At 45.0% G+C, this 27,258-nt stretch overlaps 1 protein-coding gene and 1 long non-coding RNA gene across 3 annotated transcripts; one reads left to right on the top strand and one right to left on the bottom strand.

The window, feature by feature from the left end:
* The first annotated feature begins 1,482 nt into the window (after positions 1-1,482).
* Positions 1,483-17,522, top strand: LOC136015832 (D-beta-hydroxybutyrate dehydrogenase, mitochondrial-like). The gene is made up of 4 exons (XM_065682334.1): positions 1,483-1,908; positions 10,077-10,229; positions 12,997-13,127; positions 16,477-17,522. The coding sequence occupies exons 1-4, from the start codon at positions 1,509-1,511 to the stop codon at positions 16,831-16,833; spliced, it is 1,041 nt and encodes a 346-aa protein (XP_065538406.1). The 5' UTR covers positions 1,483-1,508; the 3' UTR covers positions 16,834-17,522.
* LOC136015834 (uncharacterized) lies at positions 10,005-25,128 on the bottom strand. Of its 2 annotated transcripts, none has more exons than XR_010613371.1 (3): positions 25,081-25,128; positions 22,722-22,796; positions 10,005-10,136 (listed from the first exon to the last, which is right to left on the bottom strand). It is a non-coding gene; the product is annotated as an uncharacterized LOC136015834 (long non-coding RNA). The 2 variants fall into 2 exon arrangements; XR_010613370.1 differs by lacking the exon at positions 10,005-10,136 and adding an exon at positions 18,390-18,778.
* Between the last annotated feature and the right edge of the window lie 2,130 nt (positions 25,129-27,258).

Raw genomic sequence — 27,258 nt, 5'->3', positions numbered from 1 at the left:
TAGGTGCAGACTTGGACAGATCTTCATCAGTACCAGCCTCTAAGGATCTTCCACTTCCTCATGTATTCCCTCAAAATCCAGACCTCTGCTTAAACTTGCAACAGGTAAACCACAACTGACTTGAATTACAGACGAGGTATAAGATAGAGATAAAAACTTCAAGAGTTTTTACTTAAAATGAGTTCTTAAGATAGGAAAGGGATTTCAGAAACTAGACAAAACAGAGAGTCATAAACCAAATATGACTATTAACATGTATGCATGTGTATGTGTGTGTGTATATTTGAGTTAGGAACAGAATGATATAAACCAGAGGAAAACCGTTCCAACAAATAGAGGAATTTTACTGCAAATCCTCTGCACTGCAGACCTCAGTGGCCTCATTTACTGGACTAGACAGTCATGAAGTTGTTTCTGTGAAGGATACTGTTCTAATCCATACCTTTCAGCCTAAATTATTCTGTTGCTCTGACAACAACACACTGCTCCTGTCCTCAGATGCAACGTTTGTGTGCCACATCTTAATACCTTTTGAAGTGTACTTGGAATCAAGACATAGTAAAATCCAGAGGTTACTTGGGTCACCTTTTACCCTTTGTGAGAATGGTTTTGTCACTGCCTGTGATCTTCATGTTGTTAATGGAACACGGAAGCTGAGAGAGTAGAGAACAGCAGATGCAGAGGAGAGGTGGGTGGGAGGTATAGAGAAGGTGAACCTGGAATCCCTCCCTATCTTTCTACGGGAACCAGACAGGGAAGCTGGCTGGAGGACAGGTTCTTATCAACTCTCATGATTTGGAGGGTTGCATAATATTTTTTAAATGCAGAGACAAAGCTTTGTGTCTCATGTAGTTGCAGAAGACTGATCTTTGAAGGCTAAAAAAGGGCAGCATCTCCCAGTGTGATGGAGCATGATCAAAGAAATCCTACTGAGGAGAAGTATCTGGAGATCTTCTTTGGGGTTTAACCATTCCACTTCCTACTTTGTCTCCCAGCAGCAAAGCATAACCTCCTTTTCCAAGTCACTTGAGGCTTTAAGTCCTATTATGCAATGCCTACAGGAGTCCTGACAGTGCAGAAGAGAGAGAACTCACTGATTTAAAGCTAAAGTAAATCTAGACAGATGAACAGCCAATAAAGACACATGGAAAAGAGATTTAAATAATAATTATTCCCTTTCTCCTTAGAATGTTGTTCAAAACACCCTCTGTCAGTGCAAAAGCATCCCCACACAAACATTAAAACCTAACTGACTGCAGGGACCACTGCTGTTTCTAGAGAGCCATGGACAGCAGGGCACCACCACCACTGAAACCGCCCTGTCACGACCAGGTGCAGGAGGTATTTAAGACGAGGTACCCATCAGAACAAGGCTGAGCGTGGAGCCGCAGCGCGGCAGTGGGGAGCGCCCTCCACCGCGGCCGCTCGGCGGGGCTGCGGACCGGCGGGCGGGGCGAGGGCGGTGCGTGCGGCCGCCGCTGCCCGGGAGGGGGTGTTGGGATGTTAGGATGCCGGGATGCTCCCGCGGGCTCCCTCCCGCTACACAGGGCAGCAGCGGCGCGGGAGGCATGTGCGCCGCCGTCACTCTCGTCCTCCTCTTTCTCCTCCTCCTGCTGCTGCTGCTGCCGCGGCTGTGGCGGCGCGGAGCGGTGCCGCTGGAGCCGCCCGGCCGGGCCGTGCTCATCACCGGCTGCGACAGCGGCTTCGGGCACTTCCTGGCGCTCCGCCTCCATCGCCTCGGCTTCACCGTGTTCGCCGGCTGCCTCTGCCCCAGCGGTGACGGGGCGCAGCGGCTGCAGCGGGAGGCCGGCGGCAGCGGCCGCCTGCACGTCCTGCAGCTCGATGTCACCAGCGCCCGCGACGTGCTGGCCGCCAAGGAGCTGGTGCTCAGCCACCTGCCCGAGCGAGGTGAGCACCGGCGGCGCGGAGGCCCGAAACCCACCCCTCGGGGCGGCCGGGGCTGGAAGGGCGGCGGACAGGGAGGGTCCGCTGGGCCGTCACGGCTTGTGGCCAGCGAGCACCAACACGGACGGGGCTAAGAGCAGCTCCCGCTGTCGGTAGCTGCAGTGGTTTACATTTAAACCCGCGCTGGTGCTCGGCTGAGTGGCACAAACTGGGGCCCATCCATAGTTGCCTACAGTGGAAATGAATGAGGACATGCCCGAGTGCGGGGTCCCTGAAGCCCTCTACAGGTATCCGACAGGAAGAAACTGCAGGCAAAGCGAAGAGCACGCACTGGAGGCGGTGGGAAAGTGATGAATTGCGGGGCATGATATGTGAATAATAAAGGAAATACAGAGAGGGAAGCTGTTGTGCCACACCAAACCAGCTGCTGTTGGTACAACTGGAGTTTGTCAAGCTGGTCGCTCAAAGGGTCACTTAAAAGGAAACCTGTCCCCTTATACACCCTATAGAGAGTATACACCCAGGGGAGGGGATAGACTTTAACTTGCCAAATAACTGCAGGCAACTGAAATCTTGGGTTATCCCCTCAGAACACATGACACAGAGCAGGACATGGGCTAGTTACTTCTTTCCCCCTTTGACTGCAGGGTGAGAGCCACCCAGTGTGATGCTAGAGTTTGCACTTGGAATAGAGCACACTTAACCAGGCTTGGAAGTAAGGTTCCTTCAGAAATAGACACTTTCTGTATAGACACAGGGAAAACAAGAAGAGAATAAAGCATGTGGAACAATAATGAAATGCAAGACGTCTGCCTGCCTGATTCATCAGCATGTTGGGAAGGGGATGAAACATGAAGTATGAAAAAGCCTTGGTGCTGCTCATCAAGTACATGTATTTATGGTTGATCTTGATCTTATCTGATTAAGAGGCAGTGTCTTTGGGCTCTTTCCCAAATGCAGAGACAATGCAGATGGCTCACAAAAGCTCTTAGAGGCTTGATGGGGACCAAGTCACCTGAAATTCTGGGTTACAGATAATTTATGCTGTAATTCTGGCACTTTATGGAATGCTCATGTTCGTGCTGTCGTATAGACTCTCGAGTCCACAGTTCAGTACTGATCTGCTGGTAGTCCTTGCTGCCTATAGGCATGTGGACACACCTACAGACCAAGACAAATCACACTGGGGACATCAGGGCCTGCTTAGAAGGTCCAGAAAAGACACTTGAGCACAACTGGGTCTAAAACGCTGCATGGACACAACGTATGCAGGGTGGTTTCCCTGGACTGTCAGACCCTGCTGCAGGGCTGGGCCTGTGCAGCCAGGGCACACACTGTAGGAAACCTTTTCCCATTGTTGGTCAATGCTTCTGCTGCAGCATCGTGAGCACACCATGCAAAGGCAGAAAAGAAAAAGAAATTTTATAGATCCAGACAGTATATATGCCTTTTGGGTCAACTCCCAGTTATCAAGTAATAACCGGAGAAGGTCTTGGGATGCAGCCAACCGTATGCTGGGCTGCATCAAAAGGAGCATGACCAGCAGGTTGAGGGAGGTGATTCTTTCCCTCTACTCCGCTCTCATGAGACCCCACCTGCAGTACAGTGTTCAGCTCCGGGGCCTCTAACACAAGAGATGTGGACCTGCTCGAGCAAGTCCAGAGGAGGCCACGGAGATGCTCCAAAGGCTGGAGTGCGTCTGCTCTGGAGACAGGCTGAGAGAGTTTAATTTGCTCAGCCTGGAGAAGAGAAGGTGCCAGGGAGACCTTATAATAGTCTCCCAATACCTGAAGGGGGCCTACAAGAAATCTGGGGAGGGGTTTTTCATAAGGGCCTGTAGGGACAGGACAAGTGGAATAGCTTTAACCTGCCAGAGGGGAGACTGAGATGAGCTCTTACGTAGAAGCTCTTCCCTGTGAGGGTGCTGAGGCGCTGGCACAGGGTGCCCAGAGAAGCTGTGGCTGCCCCATCCCTGGCAGTGTTCAAGGCCAGGTTGGACAGTGCCTGGAGCAACCTGGTCTAGTGGAAGGTGCCCCTGCCCTTGGCAGGGGGTTGGAACTGGATGAGCTTTTAAGGTCCCTTCCAACCCAAACCATTCTAGGATTCTATGAAGTAATCTTCCTCCTAAGCTTATTAAGCAGAAAGCAGCAAAGGAGTTATTTTAATGTCAGATATTAATGGAGTAAATGGCATAAGTCTTCGTCATAATTTATAAAATATAGGGGCATAAATATTTTTATCTTAAATGTGAAGAGACTGTGAGGATACTCCACTTATGTAGAGTCTTTAAGCAAAAGACTTCAGTAGGAGTGTTCCTTCTTGGCACCTCTGAAAATAGATGTGGTGTTTGCTTTGGTATTTTAACTTTATAAACCAGTTTCAATTTCATGATTCAGCTGAAGGTTAGCTCTCATATTAACCAGTTCAGTTTTTAAAGACAGGAATTGTGGGTGTTTTACATTTCAGATGAAGATTCTTTTAAATGAAATATAAATGAAAGAGAATTGGGAATCATTTGTAATTGCATTTTTGTTCTTAAAGTAGCTATGAGATAATTATGCGACTGCACAGAACATTTGATGTGCTACCCAGAGGTTCCCAAAGGGTGGGCAGCAGAGGGGTGCCTCGATGTCCCATCAGTTAAGGAACTCTCCACAGTGAGAGTTTCACTCAGGAATAATCATGTGCTGGACTTACAGATTCAGGTCACTAAAACACTTCCGTATGGTTCTCAAAATAGTAACAAGGAAACCAGGAAACCACTTCAGCAATCGCCAGGTTTAATGGTAACTGTGCAAAGGCTATGGATTCAAATTCAACCTCAGATGTACCAAAACAGAGAGGAAGCAGTTAAACAATGCTTACTTTTGCACGCTGTGTTTAAATAGCTCAGAGTAAACCCTGGGAGAGATTAAATAGTTATTCTTTACTATTACAGTATCATCCTCACAATGGTCTGTGAATCTCAGACAAGCATGGCTTTTTCTTCCATCTCAATCTGACTGATAAGCCAAAATAACATCTTTAATCTGAAATCTTTTCTTGTAGTTGATAAAAACCCATGTTTTCTCACATTTATTATGTCTCTATACACTTTATTCCTCCTTTCAAACTTGCAGAATGCTTTTGTTTCTGCTTTTATTTCCATAAAGCATCTTGATCCCTATTGTCAGCATCACATACTCTTGTTCTAGACCTCATATATGGATAAAGTAAGAGAGTCTCCATCCTGAAAAGTGTTCCATCCACAACACAGGGCTCTCCAGACAAGCAGCTGGCAATGAACAGAGGTGCAGAGAGCTCAAATCCCTCATGAATCTTATTTTTCAGCAGACTTTAGTTACTTCAGAGACCAAAGTTGAAGACGCTGAAGTTCTGCACTGTAAAGCTTGTATTTTTTGCCTAGAGTCTGATGAAGAACCCAACCACCTAACTGTGGACTCTACTGGACACATATATTCACCTTCTAGTTACGCCATAACCATGAGGTAACACCCAAGCTCTACCTTGTCTTCTTTCTCTGTTATGCAAGAGTAGAAATCCAAACTACTGGTAGCACACCTAGCTGGATATTCTGCCACTCCATGGGTAGTTTCCTTGGAAGTATTTGTCCTATTCTAGACTGTGAAATGACATCAATCTGAAAAGAAGAGCAAATCAGTTTCCATAACAGGCATCTCACTCGCTAGAGCTAACTAATTGTTACTCCATGAAAATCTCCTGGCTCTGATGCCTTTATTTGTTCTTATGGCTTGTATGCCATAAGATGATGCCAGTAAGATAACTTTCTAAAGTAATTAGAGTCCTTTCTTGCTTAGAAAGAAGAAACTTATTGCACTTGCACATTAAAACCAATATGAAGTAGACTGGGACTTTGGAGCATGTTGATTTGCAACTCTCTCAGGCTTTACAGCAAACCTCAGTGTTTTTCTTTCTTCTTTTCTTTTTCTTGTTTAAAACATGAATTTTTCTTCATTTTCTTGCCTGTTGTGAATGGGTGACATGGAGCTAGCTGCAAGGGAGGGCTGTTAGTTATAGTCCTACCTCCTACTCCAAGGTTATTAAGCACTCTCCTCCACTTAGGATTTCCTATTCACAGAAACCACCCAGGAGGCTCATGCTACCATATTTTAGCCCAGACTTCCTATACAAATAGACTCATCCTTGCAATGAAGACAACCAGAGCAAAACATTCCAGGCAAAGGATGGTGAGTCATGAATGTATGTATCTTAAATCTGGGAGTCTCAGCTGGCCTGCTACCAAGGACACCCTGCATTGCCACAGACAGACTGTTCTGCTCCCTCTCTTCATTCTTCAGTAGGAATGTGGCAAATCACACTCTCCTTCCTTTGGCTACTTTCTTTAGTATTGGATTGGGATCTTTCAGGAAAGAGCCTGTTGGTTTTGCATGGGCTCAGATTTAGACAAGAAACTCCAAAGATCAGTGATACCAAGAATACATGCTAGAGTTCAGGAAACCTGGCCAAATTCAGGTATTATCTGTGTATAGGCACCTACATAGAAAAGGCCTGATTCCAGAAGGCTTTGCAAGCACACAGCTTGATTGACTTGCATAGGAAGAGGACTTTTAAGAGTTTCTGGAAAAACAACAGGCATCTTTTTGGCCTAAATAAGGGCTTTGAATATGTGCCTTTTGGTCAATGTGTCTTGAAATAGAAATTATCTGTGAGGTTATGTGAGAGCTAGTGGTCTCCTGAAAGCCTCGCTAATCTGAAGTTAGGACTCCTAAAGTGATTCTTTAGATCCCTGGCTATATCTTTTAATCTTTGTCCTTAGGATCCATTTTCCCAGGACAGAGATCAGTGAAAATCTCTTTGACATCCAGTTCTGCTTTCCGGTTTATTTATCCCCTGCCTGCTGTGACACAGTCTAACACCCCTCTTCCTAAACTGTGCTTGACCTTCCAGATCAAACATCAGCTGCTTTATCTTCATGTGTCTGCACATGGGCACTGAGGAAATGTAATGTTTTTCTCCTTCTGCTGTTTGATTCTTACTTGTGCCTTGTCCTTCTTGATTTCCATCTAAGGACTGTGCTTCCCAGGTTACCTGAACTGTCTAAGTGAATGCATGATGTATTTTGTATGCACATTTAGAGCATTATGTTTCACCACCAAAAAAGGAAGAACCCTGAGTACACATCTGGGCAGGTTGTTTCTCAGGAGGAAGGAAGTTTTCCAGAAAAGTGGCATAAAGGAATAATTTTGTTTGTTATTTGGGTAGAATTCTGCAAATTGATTCAACTAATCAAAACTGCAGGAAAATATTTGGAAAATATCAGAACATTTCCCATTTGGGAATGCCAAAAATGTTCTAAGAAACAATAGGTTTCGCTTGAGGGCAATCAGAAGGTTTTGAGCTGACCCTGTGCAAAATCTCTTATATTTTACTTAATCTTCTCCTCAGAAATGCCTGTTCAGTTTAACTCAAGCCACTTTTGCTCCTCCTGACTTTTGATTTGGCCACTGCAAAGAAAGAAGGAGCAATTAGTCTATGAACTCTGCCTTTTTATACACACAGGTTGTCCTCACCACTAACCACATGGAGCCTTTGAAGTGCATGACGCAAATGCCTGGAAAGCAAACTTCAGTCTTGCAAGCTCAATTCTCTGTTCCACAGTTTAGAAAAAGAAGAAGAAAATCAATTGTCTAAAGTTTAATGGCTGGATTTCCAGAGCCCTAATGAATTCAGGGATGTGTGGAGCAAGTGTTCATGCTGTGCTGGGTAGGATGTGGTGGCAGAAGCAAAATTACTTTTTATTAGCAAAGGTGAAGCTGAGAAGGTGAGGGAACAGCTTTGACTGTGGTGCCAGGCTTTAGTTTGTGTTGTGTTAGTTAGCTTAGGTAAAAATGAACCTGAGTACAGAGACCTCCAGCCTTAAGTAGAAATGGATGGGGGGCAGCTACTCAGTTCATTTGCAGATCAGATCGTGTGCAAGTACTGATAATAGCTTTCACAGAGGGCTCTCTAATCCATTGATCTTGAAGCATTTTACTGGGAGGTCAGTTCCATTGGGCTGGTTCCACTTTAAGAAGGAGAAATAAAGCCAGAGAATATGGAAAGGCCTGGAACAACAGAGCAATGGCAGGGGATAGAAGAAAGTCCAGGATCCCCAATTCCAGTGGCCAATTTTTTGGTCCATTTCCTCTCCTCTGTCTGCTAATATCTGAGACAGTGGAAAAGACGTGAGAACACAGGAAACTCCTGCATTGCTAGGACAGTGGTCAGCCTGTATCTGAAGTTATAAGAGAGGTGCAGTGTCAAGGATTGCTGTGTGACAGACCACTGAATAATGATTTATTCTCTTTGAAGGACAGAGTTATCCAAATTCTGTGTCAAATTCCTGATCTTGAGTGTTCTTCTCTGCATATGAGACATTCACTGGAAGAACTCTGTTTCTTTCTCTGTTTAATCACCAATCTCATAAGTGGTGTGTATATGTTAGGAAAACTTCCAAAGCTCTGCATTACAAACTAATTCAAAAGATTGCCTGTTGGAGCTTTAACTGTTGTGAATGAAATCCAGTGTTTGCAGTTCTTGGCAAGGCTCTGGAAGGACAAGATACCATGAAATCATCCCAGTAGCTTTGTCACAGAAAGAAGAGTTCAGCCCAGGGGTTTCTGCAGCACCTTCACCACGGTGACCAAAGGTCTTCTGTGAATTTCTTTGCTACAGAGGCACAGGAGTATACAGTTGGGTTGGTATCACACCCATGCCCCAGACTTTGTGTCCAGAGGAAGGAAGGAAGGAGGGAAGGAAGGAAACCTGGGTTTCTGGAGAGGCAGAGTAGATCCTGTAGAATCACAGAATGTTTTGGGTTGGAAAACACCTTAAGATCATGCGGTTCCAGCCCCCTGCCACAGACAGGGATACTTTCCACTAGACCAGGTTGCTCCAAGCCCCGTCCAACCTCGCCTTGAACACTGCCAGGGCTGGAGCAGCCACAGCTTCCGTGGGCAGCATATTCCAGTGCCTCACCACCCTCACAATCAAGAATTTCTTCCTTATATCCAACCTAAATCTCCCCTGTAGGTATGTATGAAGGAAGGTATGAGAAAGCAGTAATTTGCCTCAGATACATTCATCAATTCTTGAAAAAAGAGCATAAGCACAACTGTCAAGACTGGCAGAACCAGGCTGCAAACAGCTATTTCATGCCAGTCAGGCTACCCTGTGTACTTCTTAGTTACACTACTGGTCACCCTACAAATAGTAGCAGTCAGGATTTGAGGGCAGAAACCAAAGCGTTTTCAAAAGCACCATGGCTCTCACTGCTTTACTGTACATCTACAGATGTGTGCTGCGAAGGCAAGGCCAAATCAGCCTGGCTTCATGAGCATGAAGTCAGCGTGTTAGCTCCAAACTGACATGTACCCCACACTTCAACAAGAAAGCAGTGAAGGTTATTAGCACTGAGCACTGCTCACGTGAAACGTTCTGTGCCTGTGGGCTAAAGGGCTTGTACTTTGTGTCAGAGACCTGTGCCACAACAAGCTTTGCTGCCAGTACATTTCTGCTTGTAAACACTGGAATCTGACTGCATTTCAGGGATCTGAGCTCCTTAGCACCAAAACCCATTCTTGTATGAGGAATAATGTTGTCCAAGAGTACAAAATAAGAAGAAAATACCATAGCCACTGGCCTTACTTGGCTCCTTTACCCAGTGCTGCACCCATGTACCTGATTGTGGCTGATTTCAGAAGGAATCAAAGCTCAAATCCTGGAAAAGGAGCCCAGACTTAGGCTCCTAAATTAGTCAGGCACTTTGAAAATATTACCCCTTAGCCTTTATACTGCTTATTATAATTTCCACAAAGCTTCTCATAGCACACAGTGGGATTAAAGTCATTAAAATATCATGGTACATTCCATTGGCAGTAAGATGTAGTCTCCCAGATCATGTTATTCATAACTAACTTCAGACGACTAAAAGTGAGTGATTATTAAATAGCACTGAGGGTTACATAGTCCAGATAATGACCACAGTTGCATTCCCTCATGAAACAAAACATGCCTGCACTTAGGAATAGAAAAGATGAAAAGATAACACAACTAAAAAGTTATTTCCATGGGTCCAAGTCTCTGTTTTGTCACCAAATAGTGCTTGTTTTGCACTGAAAGATGCCTGTTGAGCCTTTCCTCTTCCATAGGCTTCTGGGGGCTGGTCAACAACGCAGGAATCTCAACATTTGGTGAGACTGGGTGGCTGCCTATGGAGAAGTATGAAAGAGTTGCAGATGTGAATCTCCTTGGGAGCATCAGGACAACCCTGGAGTTTCTTCCCCTTCTAAGGAAATACAAGGGTAATGCTAATCCACTGTTATTTAGAGTTGTAGAATAATTAGCTTACTATAATCAGGGTAAATGTAGCATCTATAAAAAAAGCTTTAATTATGTCTCATTGAACTGAAATGACAGGCTCCTTCTGTGTGGCCTGAAAAGGAAATCCTGATCCTTGATCCCAGAAAGAGGGTCAAGTTGTAAAGGGGAAAACGTATCTTTAAAATACATAGAAAAAATACTTACTAATAGTGAATTACTTCAGTGTTTGACCAAAAAAAAAAAGAGAGGAAAAAGAGCTTACTATAAATCATTAAGCTCAGGCAAGACTTTGTAAGCAGTGACAGTCAAAAGACACAAAGAACCCATAAACTCCTGCTTAACTTTGTTATTTAGGCTTTACTATTTTACTGTTTGGCAATTAGGAGAGGAAGGATGACATCCAGTCTTCAGTTCCAGGCCTAGCGAAATCCTCTTTATGACCTTGGGCAGGAAGCTTCAAGTACAGAGCCATGTGGGTATCCAATGGGATAACTGCATTTGCATGGTACTCCGTATGTGTGGCCTTTATCCTTTCTTCTGAGAAGAACTGGCTCAAACAGCCCTCTACAGCATTGCAGCATGTCTCAATTACTTTGCAGTTTGTTCCCTACTTGTCCTGTCTGTATTTGGGAAAAAAAGATACCCTCTTCCTTTCTCCCCCTTTTGCTAAGCTTGTCTATTTAAGTTGTAAGCTCTTTAAGGTGAGGATCTGTTCTGTGTATATACAGCATCAACTAAAGTAAGGGCTATGTTGCATCTGGAAGCCCCACATGCCCCTGTTACACAAAATGCTGGTAAGATAAAAGCATCCCCTTTCTGTTTTCTCTGCTTCTTTCTGCTTGGTTGCCTTTGGTCTATAATATTCTGATGCAAGAAAAAAGAAACCTTTAAATATTGCAAGCTGGATTTGGTTTTGTAAAAGAATGTGCTATTGCATGTACCCAGTGCGCGTGTTATGTGTCTATTACATGGAAACATGCCACTTTTCTTTCTGTGATGTCCTACTTACTGCTAAAACTGTGTGGTGCTAATCCACCAGAGGCATTTGTCTGACTTCATGAATTGCAAGGAGTTATTTTGAAGTGAAAGGGACTAAATGTGTGTTTGATGTTAAGCACATACATAAACTTTTAGATTTGGGTCTGGATGGCTGCACATACATAGTACCTTAGCTCAAAGGAGCACTCTGCATCTCACTCCTGGCTGTCGATGCTGCTTTTATTAACTGCCCACACTCCATTTTCAGGTCCCATCTATGTAGGAGAGGAGGCCAGGGCACTTCTAGGAAGAATTCTAGGTTTCCTGTCTCCTTCCTTGCAGGAACAGCCAGGACAGCTAAAGCTCATGTTTTTGGGGGCAGCAAGTGACCTCTCTGAATGAAGAGCTTGAATTATGGATGTTAAAGCAATCTCCTGGAAAAGTTGGGTTTCACTAACCTTAGGCAAAGAGAGAAGTTAAATGATGTGCCCCACACCCAGGGTGCATGTACCAAATCATTTAGATACTGGATAAAGGAGGCAGAGGTCATCCTACCTGAGGGCCTCTGAAGGACAGGATGAGTTCTGAAGGAAGGGTTTACTGCCATTTTAGGATGAGCACCTGCTTCCAGAAAAACTTCCAGATTATTACTTGTAAAGGGAGGTGTTGCCCTCCAGCACAGAACTTGAGCATCCTACTCTGAAAGGAGCAACATTTCCACAACTTTTCCAGCTGGCCAGGTCAGCTGATGTAGCATCTCGATCAGCAAGCTGGTTGTTGTTCTGTTATTGTATACAAGATATATTCCAGACACTGTAGGAAGGCAGGGAACCTAATTCAGAATGACAGATTTCACTGCATTCCCATGATACCCTTTTGATACCCCACAAACCTAAACCATTTGCTTAGATTTGTGGCAGCAATAGGACTGCAACTATGTTCTCTGTATTGCTGGCGATGAGGCCATCTCCTCTCTCACCTCTGGTACTGATATATCCACATTCACCCATTTCTCGCTCCATAGTATGACTGATATAAGTTTACAAGTAAACAGTAGAAAAGAACCACAACCCAGTGCCTCAAATCAGAAATCCTTGATATCTAGGGCATGCCTGTACTTGGCAAGAGTTATAAAGGAGGAAAAAGCAACACAGATCAGTGAAATTATATCAAGACAGTGTGAAGCTGCACAGATTTTTGTCAAGTCACCTTTCTCTGGTGAAGCTTATCCCTGTACAGTCTGATTTTGACTTTCTATGCACAGTTGTAAGCCAGGTCTCAGTGCAGATACCATTAGTGCAGAAAATTGTGTTAACAGTCATATATCCACTGCAGGAAAATCCATCTGCTCCTCCCCTCTGCAGTCTATCACTAGCATAGACTTTTATTACTATTTTTCAGTCTAAAGCTTTTAGGGAACTGGTTTTTTCCATCATTTTCATCCTTTCTCAGACTCAGAAGAAATAAGCAGCACATAGGGGATGTGTTATGCTTTATCCAGTCCAGCATCTTTCACGAGATGGAAGGAAGATTTTTCTGTGAAGTTCTTTGCTTAACAGAGCTGAGTGTACTTTTGTGTGGGCACTGCATACTTACATGGCTCAGCTTTGGCCTATTATGTAATAAACCAGCATAGAATCATAGAATAGTTAGGGCTGGAAAGGACCATCATGCTAAATATCACATTATTGGCAGCTCAGAAGACTCAGGTTAGAGCAATAATTCTATGTTAGAGACAGAGTGAAGTTATTTGCACTATTTTCTTTCCAGGACGTATTGTTTTCATGTCCAGCATTAATGCCTATTTTACTTTGGCAAATGGCATTTATTCTATGACCAAGGCAGCTATTGAAAAATTCTGTGATGCTCTAAGACTGGAAATGAAGAAGTTTGGTGTCCAGGTAAGTGATGGAACGAGTAGCTGTTGTGTGAAACTCCCTTCTCTTTCTAACATTGATTTTCATATGAGAAAGAGAGATGTTTTACTCCTAAGATTTTCTAGAGAGGTAAAATGCATCTTTTTATGGGGAAAGGAGGCAACTTGCATGAAGAATAACAGACAATGATGTGAGGATGTGTTGTGATTTAGCCCCATACAGCAACTAAGCACCACCCAGATGGTCACTCATTCCCACCCCAGCACGATGGGGGAGAGAATCAGAAAAGTGAGAAAACTCATGGATTGAGATCAAGACAGTTTAACAGGTAAAGAAAAAGCTGCACACACCAGCAAAGCAAAGCAAGGAATTTATTCACCACTTCCCATGGGCAGGCAGGTGTTCACCCATCCCCAGGACAGCAGGGCTCCATCACAAGTAACGGTGAAGACAAACACCATCACTACCAATGTCCCCCACTTCCTTCCCATTCCCCAGCTCTTTATGCTGATCTTGAAGCCATATAGTCTGGAACATCCCTTGGGTCAGTTGGGATCAGCTGTCCCAGCCATGTCCCCTCCCAACTCCTTGTGCACCCCAGCCTGCTCACTGGTGGGGTGGGTGAGAGGCGGAACAGGCCTTGGCTCTGTGTAAGTGCAGCTCAACAGTAACTAAAACATCCCTGTGCTACCAACACTGCTTTCAGCACAAATCCAAAACACAGCCCCGTACCAGCTACTGTGGAGAATACTGACTCTATCCCAGCCAAGACCAGCCCAGAGTGGAAATTTTAGCCAAGGGAACAAGCAGCATATGCAAAATAACATTTAATCTTGTGTGAAGTAAGCTCCATGCATCAAACTGACAAAGATAAAATTGGAGTTGAATCTGTGGATGCAGCTTGCCCTTGGAAGGAGGTGGTTCCTCTGTGGCTGATCAGTTGGCTGGAAATCACTGGGAAAAGCACACCTGGGTGATGTTTGCGGTTCTGAGAAGCTGTGGGGTAGCATATCTTCTCTTTGTGCCAACACTGCCACTTCCACCCTTCCTCCACATCCTCTACAGTACAGAAACCTTCTGAGACAGGCCCGCCTGAGCAGTGGCATGGCCTGTGAAGAGCTCCTAACAGTCCAAGTAATGAAACTTTCTCTGGTGTGGCTCTAGGAGCAGAGAGCCCAGACAGATGTTGAGAGATCTGTGCAGTGAGAAGGAAGACTTGTCACCTACCAAACAGCTTCTTTCTTCTCTCACAACATTAGCGCTTAAAAGATCCTTCCTTTTTGTGGGAACAGCAGCACTGTAAAAGGCAGTATCACGCAGAGTAATTATGTTTTTATTCTCTTAGCCTAAGAGGCTCTAATAGTGCTCTTAGTGTCCTGTCTAAGCAATGCCGATAGTCAAACCTGAAGCTTAGATCACTAAGTAGCTTTGTTAGGCTCTTTCCTTGGAGTCACTCCACTGCTGAAACGCTCTTCTCAAACACTAAAAGTCTTCTCTGGAGGATTTACATTGGTGTACTCTTTATGTACACAGATTTACAACACTGTTCATAAGATTTGTGTTGGAAGAAATTACAGCTATGCAACTATTAAATACCCCTCCTGGATAAATATAAAATGCTATAAAATGCAAGTGATTTTACATATCCTAATACCACACAGCATGATGAGGATTCCAACCGATTAGCTGAGGATAATCTCAAATGCATGGAAGAGCTTAGTTTAACAGGTAAGCTACTCTGGTCGTTTAGGATTTTACAGTTCCCCAGCCCAGGAATAGCCCCAGCACACAATGCAGCGAGCCAGGCTGACAAACATTCTGGAGTATCCATGATTCTATTTCTCACTGTATGCAAGACACTGGCTGGCATTTGCCTAAACACCTGCCCTGCAGAGAGCCTGCAGAATACAGGGTCCCTCTTCCCTGTGCTTCCCTCCCCTGCTCTGTTGTTCCCTTTGTTCTTTCCATAGAGAGTCACCCAGAGGTGGCAAGGAACAGAGCTATGGCTCTGTCCCACTGCACCCTGGCCAGGCAAGCTGGCTGCCTGCAGGAAAGTATGTCTTCCATTAGAAAGGCTACAGAAAAACAAGGAAGGCAAGAAAAGTAGCATCTCTTCTTATCTCCAAGCCAGCTCCAAAAAACTCCAGAACATGAAGTTTCCCAGATCCCTTTGTCTAAAATAAATGCAGGAAGTTTATTATTGGCATTAGTTTGGCTAATAGCAAGGGGGGGCTCCAAAAGATGTCCTGTGATGAACCTGAGGCATAAAATGCCCCAGCTATGCCCACTGTTTCTGCTGGAGCTGATTCACATCCCTTCCTGCTCCCACACCTGAACTCTTCTGGAATGCAGCACACCAACTGCCATGCAGGCTGAGACAGGCATATCCCATCACCAACACACACTGTAGCTTCTAGTAGATGGGCTGGGTGGCAGATGAGAGACATAAAGGTTCCGTAGTTCTGCAGACTTCCCAGAGGATGCCTGTCAGGCCCCCCATGGCTCAGCACCATTTTTCCTCACCTGTGTTGTAGTCTTTAGAAATCAGGTCAGCTAAATGCCACGGAGTTTTTAATGTTGCATAGCTACAAATAGTTTGAAGAAGCCCGCTGCTAACTGAGGACAGGCATGCACACTGCGAGCGCTCAGTGTGCTCTGATATCCCTCAGAAGCCTCAAAAGTTAGCAGAGCATCAGCAGCAACACACACAAAGAAAACAGGCAGAGCAGCAAAGGATGTGTGTGCTTTCCATTTAAATCCACATGCACAGAAAGCTATGGAAATGTGCTAATGATTTCAGTAAGAGTCAGACCAGGACCTTTTGTCCCCTCTGCGCTTGGCTGACAAGGCCTATTTTACTTTTAACTAGACATACATGGGGAAAACAGCACTTCTTTCCCCAGGACCTTCTAATTTTCTTTGACATCTCCTTTTGTCCTAAAGTCGGGTAAAAAATTACCAATTGCAAGATCCACCAGTGAGTGAAAACCCCCTAAATATTCCACTTTGGAGACATCAAAGTCATACTGAAATGCTTTGTATCAGTATTGTCAAAACATTTACACCATTAAGCATTCTATAAAAATCAAAGATGCACAACAGTATTTGGTGAAGATATGCTGAGTAGTCACAACAAGAACATTAAATCAGAGCGAAACGAGGAAGTTAGAATAAAGCACCTCTGCAATCTTAAACATTTCACAGGAATATATTTGATTTCAGTGAAGTTTTCAAGGTTAAAGTTTCAATAAAGCAGCATTTGCTGGAAGAAATACATCTGCAGAAAGCTTTTGATCTGTTTTCCTGACTGTAATATTTAATTGGATTCAGAATGCCTGATTGCATCTTGATAAGTTTTACATGTTGCTTTTAGGTCTGTGTTATTCAGCCAGGAAATTATGCACGCTTCACAAAGATCCAGCCACCACTCAGTGCCGAAGAGATCTGGAATGAACTCAGTGAAGAGGAAAAGACAGTTTACAATAAGGAGTATGTTCAAGAGCGGGCAAACTTTTTTAACAGCATTCTGAGTGAAGGAAGCACTAAGGGCGATGAAGTTGTGGATGCTATGGTAGACGCTTTAATGTCTCCTGCACCCAAGGCACGTTACATGGTAGCAAAGCTGAAGGAGAAAGCACTGGTGTTTGTGTGTGCTTTATTCCCAACTGTTGTGATGGATTCTGTTTTGTCTTATGCTTTGAGTAAAGTAAAACTTGGTACTATTCAGTGACTCAGGCAGATGTGAACATTTCAGGATGTGAAAGCCAGGACTGAATCTAATGCCCCCTGAAATCAATGCAATGACACCAATAAACTTATGCAAACTTTGGAGGGTCTCCCTAGTCAGAACTGTCAGTTATTCACAGGGAAAAGCACACAGGACCCCACATAAAATTCATGTATTTGTTTAGGTGACTTTATTTCTCCCATGTGAAAAAAAAAAAAACAAAAAACCAATGCATCCACTTATGCTGCTTTAGGTATTACCTAGAAAATTTAATGCTGCTTTTCCTAACACAATACCAGGTGACTGTGCTACAGACATGAGGGAGACAAAATGAAGCATTTCCTACATGACAACTGAACATCTGAAATCATTACAGCAGACATGAAAATACCTTATCAGTAGGATACTGAGTAGTAATTTATTAGGGCTGATGGGAAGAGGTTAATGGAAAAGTTAGGAATAAGATAGAGACCTTGAAATACTTTTAATGGAGGTAAGTGGCTGTAGAAAGTTAGGAAATGTCAAATAATAAAGTAATATGGGAACAGTGTCTTTGCTAACTACAGTTCAGTACTTTTTCAGGTATTCTGGATAAATCTGTAACAAAGCCAGTATGTCATGGGCTTTGGAAAATAAGTAGCATATTCAATTTACAAATGAATATTCAATCCTAAATAAACTCTTATCTTTTATCTGTTGTCTGGGTTAATCAATGCTTTAACCTAAAGTGTAGTAGAGAGCTAAACACCAAGGTGAACCTGTAGCTCAGAAAGATCATATTCATTGCTGGATTACACATACACAGTTTTAAATTTGCCTTGGTTGTGGCATGGCATAAAATCCAAGAACTCCGAGGCCGAAAGATCCCAGAATAGCTGGGATAAGCTGTGGTGACACTGGTAGATACAGGGCAGCAGCATGGAGCATCAGCCTCCCTCAAGCCAGGTCTCCCATATCAAATCGAAGACCCTGTTGTAAGCCGACCTAGTTGATTTTTTGGTCTGAACCAGAAATTGCATCCTATTCCCAGGAAGTCTTTCCTAATACATCTAATTAACTACTGAGAAAAATTCCTCTCTCTTGTGAGGGACAGTCTGAGTCAGGAACATAGGTGAGATGAGCAAACAGGACTACTCCAGGTCGTCTCCTGATACACTCAGCAGTGGAACTGCCATCTTATTGCACTTGGTTTAGAATGTGGAACATCTCTTTCCAAATGCTGGAACCATCCCTGGAGCTGGCATTGGCAAGAGGACAAATCAGGGCTCCCACCTGCTCCACAGCCCATCAACAGCAAGATAATCAGATGATTATCATCCACTCTCCTCATTTAACCACAGCTGAGAAAGGCCAAGCAAGGGAATAGGAACAAGGCTTATTCCAACTAAACCAATTGATTTCTCATATAGGAATTCCCCCTGCTTGACCTTAGGGATTTCAGCAGGCTTACATTGCTTTGGAAAAGTTGCTTTCAGGCTCTTTGTGTGGATTACCCTTCCTTACAGTAAGTAGCACTGAACTCAACAAGCAGCTTTGAAAGCCAGATGTTTCCCCATCAGGCCCAGAATGTGTGTGCTTCTCTGTGCCTCAAAGATAATGTTGCTTTCCATTACATGTTTTCCCTTCTCTTTGCGTTTGTAAAACCTACTGCAGTAAGTTGTTGCTGAGAGCCAGCACCACCAAAAGATTTCCATCCCAGATACTGACAACGTGAACTAAATTCAGGCTGAAAATTCTTCCTTTATTTGCTGTGCATGTGGTGAAGCAGGTGACCAGTGTTTCAGTAGCCTCTTGTAACATCAGATGATCAATGCTCCAGAACATTTATTCCTTCATCCTGAAAACTAAGAACTTGCAGTGTATAGATTCTCACACAGGGTACAGTGACAAGCCAGATGAGAACAAAGGGGACAAATGAAGGCAGTTTGTGTTTTCATTGCTGTCTCACCTGTCAGCATGGAAGCAGAAAAACAGCTATAAAATTATCATCTTTCTTCTTCCCCCTCATCTTTTTAATATTATGATCTGCATATAAAGAACTGATCAAGAGAGAGTCAGATCTTCAGTTATTAACAGGCCTGATGCCTCCCACTGAAAGTCATCTGGAATCCTCCCACTGAATTCTATGTGTTCCAAGGCACAGTGTTAGACAAGCACACATAAAAAAAAAGAGAGGGAATGATTTCAGAGCTCCTGGTCTTAATAGGAAAGTGACCCTCAGAGAAATGGTGATGAGAGGGGTTCAGCACTCCCTCCTCCACATGTCTTGTAGGGTACAGAAGTTGCAGGGTTAGTAACAGAAGCTTTTATTGAACAAACATTGCTAACTGAGTCAGTAACAAACTCCAAGGACTCCCAGAGCTGTTGGCTCTTCAGCCAAACTCCTGCCTACCCATGTGTCACTGCAGAGCTCACCCAACTCTAGGGATCCCAGCCCTCATCCTGGCCATACAGTACCTGGAAGCGTGTCCTGGGAAGTGCAGAGCTGCTGTACTGCCCACCATCCCTTTTGCTACTTTGCCACATTGTTGGATGAGAAGTGCCACCGTCTCACTCAGTAACCCCAAAATCACCTTTACCTCAAGTCAAGTTAAAGCGCAGATGCATACAAGAGGCCTGTACTTACAACATCCAAAACAAGCAACAGTTACAGTGTTTTAGGAAAACCTGAGGTGAAAAAAATAAAAGATAAAAACCAATACGCTGTTGACACAACTTTTAAATCTGAAATACTCCTCTCTCCTGATACCCAGCTAACCTGCTGCAGACACTCTCCTGGGATTGCATTCAACAGAGAACTTCTTGGCAGAACACATTAGCTTTTATGACTATTCAGCTTTTATAAGCCCTGCTAACAGCTTGGTAAATCTTAAATTTCCCTTGAAAACAACCGCCACAAGAGAGACAGCTTCCCTCCCAAGCATTTTCTCCAGGGACACAGTAACCAAGCGACTCAATCAAATACCAGAAGCAAGTGTGATACTACCATGGGTTATGGAGCACTCTTCTAGCTGTATGAACAGACATGGATTTTACAGAGGTTTGGTCAGGAGGTAAATTCTACCCATTGTGGGGCTTTCTTTCTTACTAGGCACTTATACCAGGTCTTCCATGGGTTTTCTCTTCTATGCAAGGGCTAATTCCTAAGAGTGCATATTAATTGGCAGAAAGAATAATCATTGTTTTTAACAATAAGCAATTATAGAAAGAGTATCACGAAGAGGAAAAAAAATCAAGCTAAATCAGTTTGGTAACTTGTGCATTGATCTGAGTGATATTAACAGCTTCATACAGTGTCATCAAAAAAGAAACAGAGCAGAGCCCAGAAAATACACATCTAATGTGAGGAATAGCAGGGTATTACCTATGAGCACAGTTTTAAGGTGGCTGTGCTGCAACAAAGATAATCTCCAGAAGCTCGTTGCTTCTTTCAGACAGAGACTATTTCCCTGACTTGAGAGGGTGCAGTTTGAGAAAAGCCTCCATGACAACTCCCCAGCCCCAGCCATGGGCTGTTCCAGTGGGTAGAAGACCTATACCTCTGCACTTGTGGTGAGCATTGCTGTGGACATCACCACCATTAACAGACACCAACCCTGAACAGCTGCAGCAGCAGCACTTTGCTCCCACTGCAGTGTTATGGATGGGGTAAGCAGTGAGGATTTTTGATGCTTAGGAATATTAACACCCTGATTTGATCTCATGCTCCCTCAGTGTAACTCACAGCTAGCAGAAACAGTTCAGATGACCTTCAGAATTAACCAAATGTGTAAGTTTGTGTCATTCTCCCAAACTGGCAAATCTGAACAAGGAGATTTTGGATATAATGCACCATGCAGCAGATTTTTTGCAGTAGCATCAAAATCCAGAGAGATGAGTAACAGGACTAATTACTTGCACAGTAAAAGGCTTAAGTGAAAGTCATGCAATCCCCGAGCAGACCTTCCAGCTGAAGTCAAGCTATCATGTAGCTCAGCTCCCACTGATGTCAGCAGTGCTCCAGTGCCAACCAGCACCAGAGTCCTCACAGTACACAGTCTCCTTCCAGAGGTCGGCACATCCTCATGCTTTTACTCTGACAGATAAACCCAGCACAATAAAATGACAGCAAGTGACAGTGAGGATGACAGCTATATTATTCCACTTGTTCCATGCAGAGACTGTGTAGTGCTGCCAGTCTGGCACCTCCTGCTAGCACCAAACAAAACTTCACAGCCTTTGTATTTAAGTACTTTGAAGCTGCTGTTCAGCGGTGAAATCTTTTCATGTGGAATTAGACTATTTTGGAGCCATAAAGTGAACATACTGGTAATGGGGGCTTTAACTATCATGACAAAGTATGTATATTGTAGGGACAATTGAGATTAATGTTTAAGAGTGTGTAAAACAAGAGGAAGACATACATGCTCCTCAGTAATAAATGTTCTTTGGAATAATTTTAGTTAGGAAATTATTTATTACTGATTATCTTATTCTCAAATGCTGACACAGTGGGCAAAACCTATCTGCTGTGGGCTACAGAGATGGCATTTATCCAGGTAACCATGAAGTGAAGCACCTCTGGGATTGTCCCAGGAGCAGACATTGCTCCTTCCTGACTGTGAGCTGCTAGAGATGTCCCTGTGTGAGGGGAGGGTGCATGCTTACAGCATCCAGGACAGAGCAGCTTCAAAATCACCCCAATTTTTACCACATTAAACCTCTGGACAGTATTGCTCTCAGATGAAGACTCAGGTAGTGTGCAGACACCTTAGTCTGTACCAAACCATGTGAGAACTGTATCTTGATTTGTGCTGTTCTGTTTCCCAGGTTTGCTTCTGGGAACTGTAATCTCCAGCTACAAGGCTCTAGGGTATTTCCAAAGCTCTGGGCAGTTTACACCTTTCTTTCCTTAGTACAGTCTGTTACATTTTTACTGCCACCATCCCACTTGTATTCCTGCATTACTTTGGCACTCCACCAAAACTGAGCTGTCAGTCAAAAAGAGCCCAGCAGCTTGAGACTTCAGACCTTGGGATAATATTCTCTAGTGAGCTTTGTTTATCTTAGAGATAAATAAAGGGAGATAACTAAAGGCAGGTAATACTGTGAGTTTCTCTAATAGGATTTTGATCCTATTTAGTTTGGAGATGTTGCAGTACCTTAACAAGAGCAGCAGCCAGCAAGGCAGAGATGCTCTGCTCTTGAAGCCACATTGCTTTGAAACACCAGTTCAGCTGTTGAAAAAGGATGCTTTGCTTCTTGAATCATGAGTCCACATTATTTCTCTCAAAAAACTCACAGAAAGATGAGCACCATGAGAAAATAAATATTATCACAAAAAACTAACTATCTCCCCCTGCCCCAGTACACATGCACTTATACACACACCCACACTCGGGGTGAAGTACCAAGTAGCCACACTTGTTACGGTCTCCAGAGTTTCCATAATTCCCAGAGTCAACTCATGCAGGTGTTTCAGACAGGATCTTTGGTTATTTTTGGACTAAATTGCAAAATATATGTGTTAGCCTTTCTAATGTGCATTTAATGTGCGCTACTCTATAGACTGAGAAAAAGGAGAATTCACTCAGGCCTTTAGGCCAAGATACATGCGTCTCCTTGTTTGTGGCAACAGTAAAGCAGAAGGTCTAACAGAGAATAGCAAGAAAACATCTGCTGCTGTGCCATGTTTGCAGCAGCTATTTGGTGTGACCAAAGACAAGGGCCTGGATGATGTATTTTCCAAAGAGGAAAGCAATCAACCAAGGCAGAATAGTGCAAGACTATGTCCAGCCAATTAACACTACAAAGTGCTACCATGAGAGATCTACTGTACAAATGGCACTCCTTGCAGGGGAAATAATGAAATGCTTTATGCTAAAATGATGTTATCTCTTGTTGTTACTCACCACACAGTGCCATGCCTTGCATCACCTGTCTTTCCGTGCTGTTGGACACGCATCCAGCTCCGTGTCACCGCTTCCCTGGCAGAAGAGATTTCATATCAAATCCCATTTTTTTCTGTTGAATTTCCTAATACTAGAGGTGTTTTGCAAATAGTTCAACAGCCAGTCTTGGCTAGGTATAAGACAAACAGTCTCCCTGCAGCAGCTAGCCTCTGCCATTATCCCATACATGATTACTGACCCAACAGGAGCACCAAGGGCCAGCTGGTTTGTGGCACTTGGATGCTGGAATTAGACACTAAATACCAAGGGCTTGAGAAGTCCCCATGTTAATGTTAATGGTGTTTGCCTTCTGGAATGGGTTATGCTTCAACTTGCTTAAACAGTTTTGAGCATTTTTCCTCATTCATTGGCATTGACATTTTTCTCCTGTTAATAAACAGGTTTCTCCTTCCAGCCAGGTTTATGAATAATTATGTTTCAATTCAAGTCTAAAACACCTCATTTATATTACAGTGCTACACAAACCCTCTGGGGATGGCTACGGAGTTGGGTTATACACAGATCTTGTAATTCTGTTTTTGTAGCCAGTAATTCTAGTAAAAGTTAGAGGTGATTTACATGGGAGGAAGAGGAAGTTTGGCGAAAAAGTAAGTCAATAATGAGAAAACATCAAAGGCCATGACATCCAACCCCTTCCCCATGGCACCAGAGAAGGACACTGAATACTTTTTCCCCCTTGAAAGCAACAGGAGGAAGTCATAGAATCATAGAATCAACTTGGTTGGAAAAGACCTTTAAGATCATCCAGTCCAACCGTTTCCCAGCACTGCCAAGGCCACCACTAACCCAAGGCACTGAGGGCCTCATCTACACCGGTTCCAGGGACGGTGACTCCAGCACTGCCCTGGGCAGCCTGTTCCAATGCCTGAGCACCCTCTCGGTGAAGAAATTTTTCCTCATATGGAGTCTAAACCTCCCCTGGTGCAGCTTGAGGCCATTTCCTCTTGTTCTATCACTCGTTACTTGGGAGAAGAGACTGACTCCACCTCACTACAACCTTTCAGGCAGTTGTTACAGAGTGATGAGGTCCCCCCTGAACCTTCTCCAGACTAAGTCCCCCCAGGTCCCTCAGCCGTTCCCCATCACACTTGTGCTCCAGGCCCTGCACCAGCTCCACTGCCCTTCTCTGGGCCCACTCCAGCACCTCAATGTCTCTCTTACAGTGAGGGGCCCAGAGCTGAGCACGGGGCTCGAGGTGCTGCCTCAGCAGTGCCCAGCGCAGGCGGATGATCACTGCCCTGGCCCTGCTGTCAGACTGCTGCTGATACAGGCCAGGATGCCTCTGGCCTTCTCGGCCGCCTGGGCACAAGCTGGCTCACGTTCAGTGGCCATTAACCAGCACCCCCAGGCCCTTTTCCACCGAGCAGCTTTCCAGCCACTCAGAATGGTTCAAGTTGGGAAGCACCTGAGGCTCATCCAGCTCCAACCCCTGCCGCGGGCAGGGGCACCTTCCACTAGAGCAGGCTGCCCCAAGCCCCGTCCGACCCGGGGCTGCTGTCAGCGCACCGGCCGGGCTCCTGCACGGCCACACGGCGCCCCGCGGCCCCTGCCTCCCTGCCCGCCGCCGCCGCCGCCACCCCGCTCCCGGCCCCGGCCGCACGCCGCGGCTCGGCGGGCGGGTCCGTACCTCGCAGCCCGCCGGGCGCCGAGGGGCGCCGCCGCCTCACGGCCGCGTCCCGCCTCGCGGCCCTCACGGCCGCCCGCAGCCGTTGCCAGGGCAGGAGCGCGGCGGCGCCCGTTGCCAAGGCGGCGGCGGGCGGGCGGCAATGGCGGCCGCGGCGCGGCGCTGAGGGGGGAAGCCGAAAGGAACGGGGGTGCCCGGCCGCTGCCGGGGCCTGCGGGTCTTCAGGTGAGTGCCCGCAGGGAGGGCGGGCAGCCGCGGGCCTGGTGGTGCGGGGCGAGAGGGGCCGCGGTAGAGCCGGCGGGGTTGTGATGGTCGAGCTCAGCCCCTCGGCACCCCTGGGCGAGGAACGCAAGTGCGGGGCACCGCCGGCGCCGCTGAAGGAGGGTACAGCGGGAGCGGCACCGCAGCGCTTCAGAGTCCCAAAGGAGATAACTCCGCACCCTCCCTTGTGCTTGACGCCTCCCTCAGCGGAGAGCAGGCTGGAAGTTACCGCACCTTGTGTGCCTGCATGGTCAGACAAACAAGTCCTCACAATGTAAGTACAGAGCAGGTCAGCGCTAGCCCTGCCCATTTCAACCAGTTTCTCTCCCATTAAAGCCAGTGCCCTCCACAAGCCACCCATCCCTCTGAGTCACAACGCAAGAAAAATGAGCTACCACCAGATCTATCCCTTACCTGGTTTCAATGGGGTGCTCAGCACTTCAGGCTCATGGGACTGGTCGCTCACCCTGTTCTTTGCTGCTGGGCACAGCAGCACCTTATCACCAGCAGCCCAGAGCCTGGTGTGGAGCAGCCTCTGCCCCAGCAGGTGTTGCTCAGACACCTGATTGCCAGGTACTGGCTGGCCCCAAGGGCTGCCTGCTCTTGCCGCTGGCCACTGGGGCTCTGTTACATCCAGCCTGGATGAATACTGAAGTGTCTGGAAGAGGGGAGACTGAGATGAGCTCTGAGGCAGAAGTTCTTCCCTGTGAGGGTGCTGAGGCGCTGGCACAGGGTGCCCAGAGAAGCTGTGGCTGCCCCATCCCTGGCAGTGCTCAAGGCCAGGTTGGACACAGGGGCTTGGAGCAACCTGCTCTAGTGGAAGGCGTCCCTGCCCATGGCAGGGGCTTGAATCCAGTTGAGATTTAAGGTCCCTTCCAACCCAAACCAGTCTGGGATTCTATGATTCTATGACTGGAAGTTGCAAGCAACCTGAAAAGAATGCACATCCCATCCACCCACTGACTCATCAATCCATCCATCTTGAGTATACAACCATAACCTCAGGAGTGTCCTTACAGTGATCAGGACTGGGCCAAGTTTTCCAAAGGGCTGTATCTCAACACGACATCAAAACCGGCTCAGTTCAGACAGGAGGTGCCATGGAAACTACTGTCACTCAGCACTAAGCTATGGCCTCTGCCCAAGGCAAAGCGTTTCTTGAGGGTTGACACCAAGAAGGGCTCAAGAGAAAACTCAGCATTATAGGCTATTCATTAAACTGGAATTCAGTTTTAGGAAGATTTTGCTTCATCATTCCTATTAAACATTAGTCACAGCCAAAATCCAGTGCAATTATTCATATAAAGCTGTAAATATAGCATGACACTGTTACCACATTGGGTTCTTTTATACTGGCACACAAGGCTCATGCTTATCTCTGTGGCCAGCAGGCACATGGATTAAATTTAGAAAGTGCTAAGCTATTTTCTCTCACTAAAGATAAAACACATAAAAATTTCCTTTACTGGTTTGTGAATAGTGATAATTAAAGGAATGTTTTCAACTTGAACTGTTTAAACTGAAAAATGTTGAAAACTTTTTAAAAAGGAGTTCCAAGAGCTTCCAGCAGCAGCAGTCAGGCACCAGGCTTAGACAGTCACTGAGTGAGAGCACTGGCCACCAGACCTTCCCTCTCCAGCAACATACCTTGATGAAAGCTTTGTGAGAAGACAAGGATCTGACTGAAATGATTTTCTTAATAGTAGGTGTACCAGGAAAAGGATTAATCTGAATTTGAAATGAGTTCATGCTGTCAACCAAAACAATGATACAAGCTGGCAGAATGAAGGTAGCGATTCTGCTGATGTTTGTCAACAGATAAAATTGTTGCTAAGCAGATTCTACAAGCTTGGGCTTTATGATTATAGCTTCATGAAGCCCTCCCCAGAGGATGCCTGTCTCAAAGCCACATTAACATCCCTCATTTTTCATTAAAACATCTGTTACAGGTTAAATAATAAAAACTCTATCAAGTACATACAGTTGGTAGTATTTACTTAATGACAATCTGCAAGATGCTGCAGTGATATTTTCATTATAGAAGCCTATTTTACTTGCTTGTAACTTCACCTGACCGGGTAGAGTTTTCTAATCCCACCTGTTTTATTTGGATTCTGTTACTGTAGAGAATTCTAATAAAACTTGATCCAGTCACTTTCATATTAACTGTCACAGTTAAAATGTTATGGTTGTTTTCATGTAAATTGTTGGTTCTTAAAGCTTTGAAACAAAGACTTTAAACTGGGTATGATCTTGCTGGTGGCTGAATTGTGATAACAACATACTCCATCACTGTAATGAAGATATTTTTGCTCATGCTTATGGAAATGATTTTGTTACTGTGTGTGAAGTATTAAAGTAATACCACGATAAACATCTCAGAAGCACCAGGAAAAACTGATCTGGCTGAACTGGGGCTAAAGCTGTAATGGAGTGTAATACAGTGCTCCGTGAGCAAAAAGGAAAGCATGCAGTAAGTGTAAGGTGTGTTGTCAGTCTCACATCCTGAATGAGTTGAAGGTTGTGGGGAACAAGTAATACCTAATCACATACTTACTTCACTTTGGTTTCACACTTGTTTTGCAAGTGTGT

Source organism: Lathamus discolor, chromosome 5 (assembly GCF_037157495.1).
Source record: "Lathamus discolor isolate bLatDis1 chromosome 5, bLatDis1.hap1, whole genome shotgun sequence".
Classification (NCBI taxonomy): Eukaryota; Metazoa; Chordata; class Aves; order Psittaciformes; family Psittacidae; genus Lathamus; species Lathamus discolor.
Note: the sequence above shows the minus strand (reverse complement) of the source record. Positions and strands in the feature narration are given on the sequence as shown.

Coding starts and splice junctions, on each gene's coding strand:
- LOC136015832 (XM_065682334.1), top strand. CDS start 1,509: ATGCCGGGATGCTCCCGCGGGCTCCCTCCCGCTACACAGGGCAGCAGC. Junction 10,230..12,996: donor CCTTCTAAGGAAATACAAGG/GTAATGCTAATC, acceptor TTTTCTTTCCAG/GACGTATTGTTTTCATGTCC. Junction 13,128..16,476: donor TGAAGAAGTTTGGTGTCCAG/GTAAGTGATGGA, acceptor TGTTGCTTTTAG/GTCTGTGTTATTCAGCCAGG.